Here is a 10,236-nt window from a genome sequence, read left to right as displayed (position 1 = left end):
CTAACTGACATAAATAGCAACATATCCTGCATCCTGTATTTGACACCATGCCTGCTGCTAACCCAGAACTGTCAATCTTATAATATTATGCACGTGGTGGGCGTACTCTCGAGGCGTGCACATTACAGAGTTATGAGGCACAGACAATGTTCAAGTAAATCAACATTATACGGATATGCAATTGTTTCCTGTGGTTTTGATACTTACTAACGATTACCAGTATGATGATAGAAGAAATTAAAATGTTGCAGTGCCTTGTTAAAATTATTCACTCACTCGACTAAATGGTAGGCTTGGAAGTTGATGAGAGAGAGAGAGAGAGAGAGAGAGAGAGAGAGAGAGAGAGAGAGAGAGAGAGAGAGAGTATCCAGGCCATCTCTTTTTATATATAAGATATCAAGGGGCATAATATAAAGTGACAGACACAATGGTAGCATTTCCCTCAACAATAAATCTATATATAGCCAGTGAACAATACAAGGGAAGACATCTACTGTTGCTTTCTTTCTATAATTTTAATGTCTGAGAAAATGTACATAAAAAAGGGCACTATTACTGTACAAAATTATATTCTCCCCTGTACAGGATGTCAAACATAATGGTGGGTCGAAATGAAGTTGAAGTGAAGTTGGGAATGTTGCCTCACTATCTGCAACAACTCTCACCAAACCCTTTCACTGTGGTATTCAACAGTTCACACCACAACAAGACAAGCAATATATGGAGTCTTCACAATCATCTACAACACTGAAAGGAATACAATCTAACATCAAAATAAATGAAAAAAATAAATAAATAAATTGCAGTTTCTGGCTAGTGCAATGTTTAGAAATGGCAGAACAAGAAAAGCTGTGACAAGTAGCAGTGAAAGGGATTTAATGCCAAACACCTCTGCCCATTTCAGAATTAACCACACATTTCAGGTACATAGTTAATCAACAAATGTCTCCCATACTACTATTTCACTTCCTTTTATTCTATTGTTCAATAAAATGGTCTAGTGCAAGTTTAGTAGATGATGATGAGATGTTAGTGATGATATATGGATAATTGTGTAATTAATTCTTCCTACAGTGTGTAGTTATATATATTTTGGTTTACTGAAGTCATCTAGGTTCACTCTAAATAAAGTGTGATGTTAGTTAATAGGGTGATTTCTAAGTTCTCAAGATGAACCTTTTCTCTCCAATACAAAGTTCATATATATATCTCATTAAATATATATCTCATATTTCAAAGTAAATGAATGTATAAAATGTATATACATTCTTGGTTCATTTGTGCACTGCCAGTTATGATTTAAGTTTGAACCTCACATCAATTGCATGTGATTATATACTGTACAACATACAGTAATATACATAACCAACATAAAAGGAATAACATTGTTTACAGTACTCTGCAAAGGAGCTGCAGATGACTTGAGACACATATGGACATCTGCCAGGCTGCCACACACGGCGGCACGATAACAACTTCATACATCTGTTCTGTGGAAAGTGTTCACAAACGCCCCCAAGGAGAATCACTGGCTCTCCACTACACCACCACAAAACACACACCAAGCAGTGGCCAGTAGTGCATGCCAGTCACTTCCTTAAGATAAAGTATCCATAAAACTGGACAGCTCATTCCAGGCCACATGAGAGCGAAGAGTTCCAGAGTTAGAGGGAGCCACTTGTAGCCACCACCAAAACTCTGGGACTCCTTATTCTGACACAGTGGAGAAGGAATGAAGTGGTTTGTTGTACTGGAAGCAAAAACTCTTAGTATTTTAGTCACTATCTGACTCAGACTCTGACTCAGCTTCCCTGACCCTGAGAGGCACCTTGTACTCCTGGTCACAGCCCATGTAGGCGTCACTCATGAAGTAGAGGCGGTACTCATAGCTTCCCTCACTGGGTGCCACAAAGTCAAGCTTCACCTTCGCCTTCTGTTGGAGGGTGAGGCGCTTGATGGAAATGAGGGAGTTGGGCTTGGGGTCTCCAATGATCACCCACCAGCCCTCCTCTCGCTTATGTGGGAAGAGTGGGGCAATGACAGGCCCTGGCTCATCCTCACGCTCCAGCACCACCTCCACGTTCACCATTGACCCGCTGGTGATCTGGTCAGACTCCATCACTTCATAGTCCAGGTTGATGCTTGGGTAGCGATTGCAGAAGCGTGCCACGTCGGTCATCTGGGCGTCGGAGAGCTGCAGGAGGCGGTTGCGGTCATCATCCTCAAGCTCCAGGATGTCAAACACAGAAGTAACTTCCTTGGCCTCGCAGCGCTCAATAATCTCGGCTGCAAAGTGCGGCAGCTGCTTGAGGTAAGAGTCCTTGGACCACATGGCCTGCGTCACCATCTGGGCGAGGGTCATGGCAGAGAGGGCAGGAGCCAGCCATCCATTGGAGGACAGCACATCCACACAGGCTTGGATGAGCCTCAGGGCACGTCCAAGCACCAACTCAGTGTCCTGCTGCAGCTCAGCACTGAGGGTGAGGCGTGAGAGATGTGCCTGCAGGAGGAGGTTAGTCTTGGTGTGGGGATCAGACACCTTTCCTTCAGGCTTGTTGGGGACCTTCTGGGCAAGACGGCGCAGCGCGTCCTCCTCGCCATGGCGGATGGGAACGCTCTCATACTCTGCTGCGCTGGAGATGATCTCAAGGAGGCCGCGGATCTTGGTCTTGCTGTTGAGGGACTTGTTGAAGAGCTCAATGGTGGTGTAGTTGATGTAGTAGTAGGATGCAATGATGCCCAGGTTGAGTGGTGCAGTGTCCATGTCATCCTCAATTGTGATGCAGCGGGACTCCTCCAGGTCATGCAGCGTGGTCTCCACCAGGTCGGACAGGTGGTCGGAGAGGTGGCGATGGGACACACCCTGCAAGCCGTAGTAGTTGGGGTTCTGAGTCATGCGGCGGTACAGGAAGGTCCAGGTGATGTAGTCCACCGCCTCCTGCTTGTTCTCGATGGTCCGGGTGACAATCTCGGCATTGAAGTGGTCATGGAGGCGTGGTCGAGGTGGCTCTCGATGGGCAGCGGCTCATACAGGAACTTCTTGAAGTAGTCCTTCTTGGAGGAGTGGCACATCAGGACACACTTGGCCTCGTCATCTTCTATGGGACGGTTGGCTCGGCCCACCATCTGCAGGGTGTCTGTGATGGGGTAGTCCTCATAGGTGTGCAGCCGGCCATTGTAACTCTGAGTGTCTGTGATGACCACCAGGTGTGCTGGAGCAGTGATGCCCCAGCACAGTGCTCGGCTCACCACCACCACCTGGATGGCCTCCGCCTCAAACAGCCTTTCCACCAGCCGGCGGTCCCGCGCTGTCAGGCCCTCGTGCAAGTACCCAACACCCTGGCCCACCAACTCCCTCAGCATCTCATCCCCAATCTGTGGAAGGAACTCAGCCATTTCCTCCTGTCCCACCAGGAGGAAACGCTGGGGCTCCTTGTCTGCAGCAGCAAAGGTGAGTAAGTCACTGGCCGTTATCATGCTCTGCTTGCGTGATGGGACAAACACCATGGCCGGCTTGTGTGGGCTGTGCCTGAGGATGGCCAGGTAAGCTGGCTTGGCCATGGCATACAGCCGGGAGGCATTGTGGGGATTGTTGAAGCCCTGGATGTGGAGCTCCAGGGGCAGCGGCCGCACATTGGGGTGGAAGTTGAAGGTGTAGTTTGAGGAGCAGCCGAGCCACTGGGCCACATCACGTGCATTGGCCAGGGAAGAACTGAGGGCCACAATGCGAATGTGACGGCTGATCTTGGAGGCGATGTAGCGGATACGGGAGCAGACCACCTCCAGTGTGGGGCCGTCAGAGCCACCCATCAGCTGCAGCTCGTCAACAATGAACAGACTGATGTTCTGCACATTCTTCCTCTGCTTCCAGCGACGCGACAGCACATCCCACTTCTCGGCGGTGCTAACCACAATGTTTGCCTTGTTGAGCAGCTTGAGGTCAGCGCCAGTCTCACCCGTCAGCAGCACCACACGCTTGTCCAGGTTACTGAACCTCTCCTGCCAGTGCTCGTACATGCTCTCCACGATCTCGTCCTTGGAGGCCACGTACACACACCGAGCATTCTCATCCTGGCTGAAGGTGCGCAGGATGGCAAACTCGGCACACAGGGTCTTGCCGGAACCTGTTGGGGCCGCCACAAACACGCTGTCGTCGGAGTTGTAGGTGGCGTTGAAGACTTGTGTCTGGATGGGGTTGAACTGCTGCTGCTTGTTGAGGGAGCGGTAGAGCGCCTCGTACTGGGGGTTCCGCAGGGCAGTGATGGGCAGTGGCTGCAAGTCCAGGAGTTCTGTGGGAGGAGGGTACTTTTCTGGTAGGATGAGGTGGCGGAAGGATACAGGCAGCTGAGTCTCAGCAGAGAGCCACTTGTCGGAGGTGATGCGGATGAAGTAGTGAGGGTGTAGCGGCTCAAACACCGGCACGAAGAACTTTATGACGTGCTCGTCCTCTGCAAACTTCTGCTTGAGGAGGAAGTACTCGTGGTGCAGGATGTTCTCGGCATCCACATCCTCCACCATCACCCAGAAAGCCTCGGAGCGGCCGTGGACCTTCTCGTCCCACTTGAAGTCTGGCGTGATGGTGAGCTCCACCTTGAGCATCTGTCTGGTGATGGGCTGGATGTGAGTCTCAAGGTCTAGCTTGGGTAGCTGGTGGATGTATTTGTGGATCATCTTGCCACCCTTGGGCATGCGGATCAGCTCACCAATCTCATTGGGGCCCAGGTCGTAGAGTCGCTCCCACGGCACGCTCTTCTTCTCCAGCTTCCTGATGGCCTCCTCTGGGATCTTCCTGAACTGCCGCAGGGGAGACATGGACTGCCACATGCGCTTGTCCACCATCTTGCATAGGTTGAGGGTCTTGTCAGCCAGCTGAGCCCAGCCCCTGTGCAGCACAATCTCAAACATGGCCCTCATGAGCCGGCCGGCACTCTGGGTGACATACACCATGTCAGACATGAGGGCAAAGCCGTCCAGCTTCAGCTGTGAGATGTAAGCTTGGAGGAGGATGTTGACCTTGGCACTCGGCTCCTCCACACTCTCTTTGATGGGGATGGGGACGCGCTCCATCAATTTCTTCAGCTCCAGCTTCTCTTCCTCTCGTACCATGATGTTCTTAAACTCTGAGCTCTGGGAGAACACGCGAACAACTCAATTTCACTCAGGGTGGGCTTCAGCTGCTGGTTGTACACGCTCATTGTCTCACAGGTGATGTAGAAGTAGCTGGCAATACGACCAAGCTCAGTCACCTGGAAGTGGCCTGACTTCTTGTCATACTTAATAAGGTTACTCTTCTCCAGCTTGAGGGCAGCAGAGTGCACCAAGTTGGCCCTGTGCTGCTGCATGTACTTGTCAGAGCCCTCAGTCTGCAGTCCGTACTGTGTGCCGCTCCTAAGCATGCGCACGTAGAGGTAGGTGTAGCCCAACCAGGCCACCGCCTCCCGTACGCTCTGCACTGTCCCCAGCACTATCTCGGCGTTGAGCAGGTCGGGCAGGCGAGACAGCAGCTGGGACTCGATGGGCAGCTGCTGGTTCATGAGGGAGAGGTAGTACTGCAGCTCAGAGTGGTTGGTGATCAGGATGCCCTCGCCCTTGGTGTCATACTGTGGGCGACCGGCTCGACCAAGCATCTGCAGGATGTCCAGGGCACCCAGCTCTACCCAGCGGCCCTTGCTGGCGTCGTACACCTGTGTGCCCTTGATGATGACAGTGTGAGCTGGCAAGTTGACACCCCAGGCCAGGGTGGCCGTGGACACCAGCACCTGGATGTGTCTGTCGGCAAACAGATCCTCCACCAGGTTACGGTCCACGCGGTTCATGCCGGCATGATGGATGGCAAACCCGTACGGCAGGAGACCCTTGAGGTCATTGTTCTTGACTTGCTCTGCCTCAGTCCTCAGCACCTCAGTTGAGGCCGAGCCTTCACGCAGGAAGTTTCCGAGCGTATCTTTCTCCAGGCACATGTCAAGGATGGCCTTGGCAGTCTTGGCAGTCTCCTTCCTGGAGTGCACAAAGATCAGGATCTGGTTCTTGCCGGCGTGCTCCATCACCTTCTCGTACAGGATGTCGTTCATCACCTGGTACCGCTTGATGGCCTTCTTCTCCGTGATGCCAATGTACTGCTGGGAGAGCGGGACTGGCCGGAAACTGTTGTCAAAGAAGTAGAGTCCAGTTTTCAGGTTGACCCTCAGGAAGGCAGCAACATCTTCATAGTTGGGCAGTGTGGCAGACAGTCCCACTAGTCTGACGGCATCCCCGGTGGTCTCTGCGTTGCGCAGTGTTCGGGCAACCAGTGCCTCAAGAACAGGGCCACGCTCGTCGTGAAGCAGATGAATTTCATCAAATATGATGAGACGTACCAGCTGAGTATAGGCTCGCTCTCCCCCGCGGCGTGTGATGACGTCCCACTTCTCCGGCGTGCACACGATGATCTGTGTCTCCATGATCTGTTCTCGGGTGAGCTGGTGGTCCCCCGTCAGCTCCCCAACCTTCAGGCCGTATGGCTCCAGCCTCTTGGAGAAGTTCTGGGTCATCTCTGTTACAAGGGAGCGCATGGGAGCCACATAGATTATCTTGAAGGCATCTGAATTGATGGTGCCATCTGCGTTGGTGTTCTTGCCCACCTCCCGCAGGATGGTGAGCAGAGCCACGTTGGTCTTACCAGCACCAGTCGGGGCACACAGCAGCAGGTTCTCGTCACTCTCCATGGCTGCCCGGTTCAGCTTGCTCTGGATGCGGTTCAGATTTTTGAAGCCATCAAAGGCTGGCTGGGCATAGGCTGGCAGGTTGGCAATGGGCACCAGTGTCTCATCTGGAGCAAAGGGCTTAGGTTTGAGTGCCGGGACATGTATCTCATCGTAACCCTTCTTCATCTGTCGAGTAGAACCTTCAGGCAAGTGGCACTTTTTGTTGGAGTTGTAATGGGAGCCAGTGGCAAACACAAGGCTCTCCAGGTCAATGAACTCCCTGTGGCCCGGAACCTGACCCGTCTTGTCATCCGTCTCCATGGCCTCTGTGTTGATCCTGCGGGGCCGGGAGCCTCCTATGTCTTCTCCGTCCTTGGACACATCCATGGCCTCTTCTTCATTCTCCAGGAGGGCCAAAATGCGCTTGAGGTTTGGCTCAGCCAGCATGATGCGCCGCACGTCCTCCTTCTCTCCCTCGGACTGAGCTGAGGCCAGCAGTGTGCAGTACAGCACCATCTGGCGATTCCTGTTGAGCACCTTAATGAACTCAAACTTGTCATACCCCAGATTGAGGACCAGCTTGTTCTCACACTCACGATCATCCTTGGCTGACTTAAGGATCTCCAGGACGTCGCTGGCCTTGGTCTGTGCCTGGATGGGGTCGTTGTAAAAGCGGTTCAGCTCTCGTTGCAGCCAGTGTGCCCCAATGTCATGAGGTGACAGTGTGCGCTCCTTCTTGGACCCGCCCTGCTCCCGGCCAGCCAGGTTCTCAGCATGAATAGCATGAGATCCTGTCACTCCATCTTCATTCTCACCCTCCTCCTCCTCCTCTTCACCCACCTCCCCTGCTACATCCTCTTCCTCCTCTTCCTCTGAGTCCTCAAACTGGACATTGACTCCGTGGGTTTCGTCCAGCACTGCCTCGCTGGCGACTGTCTTAGTGTCGTGGCCAAAGTCTGTTATCTTCTTGCCAAGGTTGACCAGCACGGCAAACCTCTCTTCTGCCAGGTTGCCGAGGAGCTCTTCCGTCTCTCTCTTACGCTCCCGGTCCTTCAGTTTGTCATTCTTGAGCACCGCCAGCACCTCGTCAGCGGCGCCACACATCACGTCACGCGGCTGGTCCCCGAGAGCCTCCTGGATGAAGGACAGGATCACCTCATACGTCTGCTTGGTCTCTGTGCTCTTGGGGCGGTAGAAGATGTCAGCCATGTCGTCCAACTCCAGAATGCTCATGTTCTTGACGGCAATGGTGGGCGCATCCTCACGCTTCTGTTTCTTGGAACGCCGCTGTTCCTCCTTGGGCTGCTGTGGCTTGGTGCGCTGGTACCGGTCACCCATTCGAGTCCCCTCCAGCTTGCCAGAGAGGGACATGACCTCACCCGTTGCCTCATCTTTGCTGCGCCGCTCAATGAGCCGGACATCAGCTTGAAGCACAAGATTGGAGTTCTGTCAGGAGGAGAGAAGGAGTCAGTGGTGGTGAGTAATTGATGGATACAGACTATACATCAGTGAAATAATTTGCAATGTCTTTTTATCTACTGTGACCTATATAGCTATTAAATGCAGGTAAACAGTCAACATACAAAGATTATTCTTATATCCAGTAGTTACAAAAATAGACAGTTCACACATTATGATTATATTATAACAGAAAAATCCTGATATAACAAATGTTAATTGATATCTGGAATAACAATCATAGTCAGTCAGTTTTACTCTTATTTTCAACCTTCAACCTCGAGAAAAACATGGAACATTAATGCAGTCTCTTTTCACTCACTGGCCCACAGCACAAGGTTACATGAATTCCTCTGGAAGCTCCTGCAGGGATGCAAGGCCTTGTGATAAAAGCCCCTGGTGTGGGCTGCAATTTAACTCACAGACAACTCCTGGAAGAGGCCGATTCAGGCCTGTGATTCCAACTTTGAATTAAATGTTCTAGATCTTATGGTTGTGTGGTCAAACCTGTGATTGAGGCTCCATATTTTTTCAGTATAATTAAACCTTTGCTCTTCATTTTTCCATACATTTTCTAATTTTCTTTCAAACTCTCTAAGTGATTCATTTATTCCACTGTCTGGGAGGCTGTTCCAGTTATTCACCACCATATTACAATAGGAATACTTTCTGATGTCTAATCTTGCTCTTTTCTTAAATATTTTCTTTTTGTGACTACGAGTTTGCAATCTTTACCTGGCTTTTAAACAAGCCTTCACGTACATCTTTGTCATACACTCCACTGATAATTTTAAGGGTTTCCACCATATCTCTTGATCTCCTATATCCTCTATCTCTGCCATCACTCAGCTGATCAGACTCATCACCTCCTATCTTTCATCCAACAAAGATGCCTGCTGCTCTTTGGTTTTGCCTAATACAGTACTCCTTCTATTCATTATATTTTTCTGCAGGTATTTGTAGACTACGCCAGTCAATTCAAAGGGTAATAACTAATAGTATCAAAACTTAGGAGACCTCGTCACCAGCCCTTGCCTCAACCACGACGTTTTCTGCCTCAACCACCACGTATTCTCCCTCGACCAGTGCATTAAGTTTGGCTGAGATAAGGAGTCAGTGTTTGTTAATGAGCAAGGTAAGGTTACTTCAATAAACCACAAAATAATGCATTTCCTTCACAATATCCCTGGATGTTAAAATTTAGCGGTGGGGCAGCACAGCCACAGGACCTCGCCGCCTCCCTAGTGCCCGCACCCCACCACTCCAGGCTATAAGTGAGCTTCTCCCCCCATGGCTCTAAGTACATCCCCTCAGTGTACATACAGGCCGTGAGAAACCTTACTTACCGCTTTATATTCATATTGAAGCTGGCGAGCGGTCTGGTCCGCCATGATGCTCGAACGTTGTTGTTGTTGTGGAGCCAGGCGAGGCAGAGGGCGCGGGCTTAACTGATCTTCACTCCAGCACAACTGACCTCCCCATCACAGCCTTACCCCATAATTCCAATTAGATCGTCTCAGTGTATATACAGGCCGTGAGAAATCTTACTCACCGCTTTGTACTCATACTGAAGCTGGCGAGCGGTCTGATCTGCCATGATGCACAAACGTTGTTGTTGTTGTGGTCTGTGGAGCGAGGCGAGGCAGAGGGCGCGGGCTTATCTGATCTTCACTCTTCACTTTTGACGCTTGAGTTTCACCTCATCTCCCGCATCAGTCACTAGTCACAACTGCATCTTGCAATCAATATTTCGAGGACATAGCAGGGATGGCTGAGGGCTGGTGACAGATGCAGCACACAACACTACAAAAGCAGAATTCACCTACGGTAGCTTACCACATACCTGTCAAGCCATACGTTTTTTGCTTAAGTCTTACGTAATTTCTATGATTTAAATCTTAACATTTTATTTTCTCTGCATGCGATGTTTTTTTTTTATGTGTTTGTTTTAAACAAATTGAAATAAATTTCCTTTTTCAAGTGTTATATATATGACACCTCTCCCAACACCGGGGTGTGCTTCCTTCAGTTCCTTGGCAGTGATGTAAGGGTCTTTCACTTCACGCACCACCAGCTTGTCAGTCCTTGGGTGTGT

At 50.5% G+C, this 10,236-nt stretch overlaps 1 protein-coding gene across 1 annotated transcript; it reads right to left on the bottom strand.

The window, feature by feature from the left end:
- Positions 1 to 500: 500 nt before the first annotated feature.
- Positions 501 to 9,645, bottom strand: LOC123506964 (U5 small nuclear ribonucleoprotein 200 kDa helicase-like). The gene is given in 4 exon segments (XM_045259422.1): positions 501 to 2,994; positions 2,997 to 5,141; positions 5,144 to 8,129; positions 9,488 to 9,645. Coding segments are annotated over 4 exon segments (6,396 nt in total). The 5' UTR covers positions 9,533 to 9,645; the 3' UTR covers positions 501 to 1,774.
- Positions 9,646 to 10,236: the final 591 nt, after the last annotated feature.

This window comes from Portunus trituberculatus, chromosome 21 (assembly GCF_017591435.1).
Source record: "Portunus trituberculatus isolate SZX2019 chromosome 21, ASM1759143v1, whole genome shotgun sequence".
Lineage (NCBI taxonomy): Eukaryota > Metazoa > Arthropoda > Malacostraca > Decapoda > Portunidae > Portunus > Portunus trituberculatus.
Note: the sequence above shows the minus strand (reverse complement) of the source record. Positions and strands in the feature narration are given on the sequence as shown.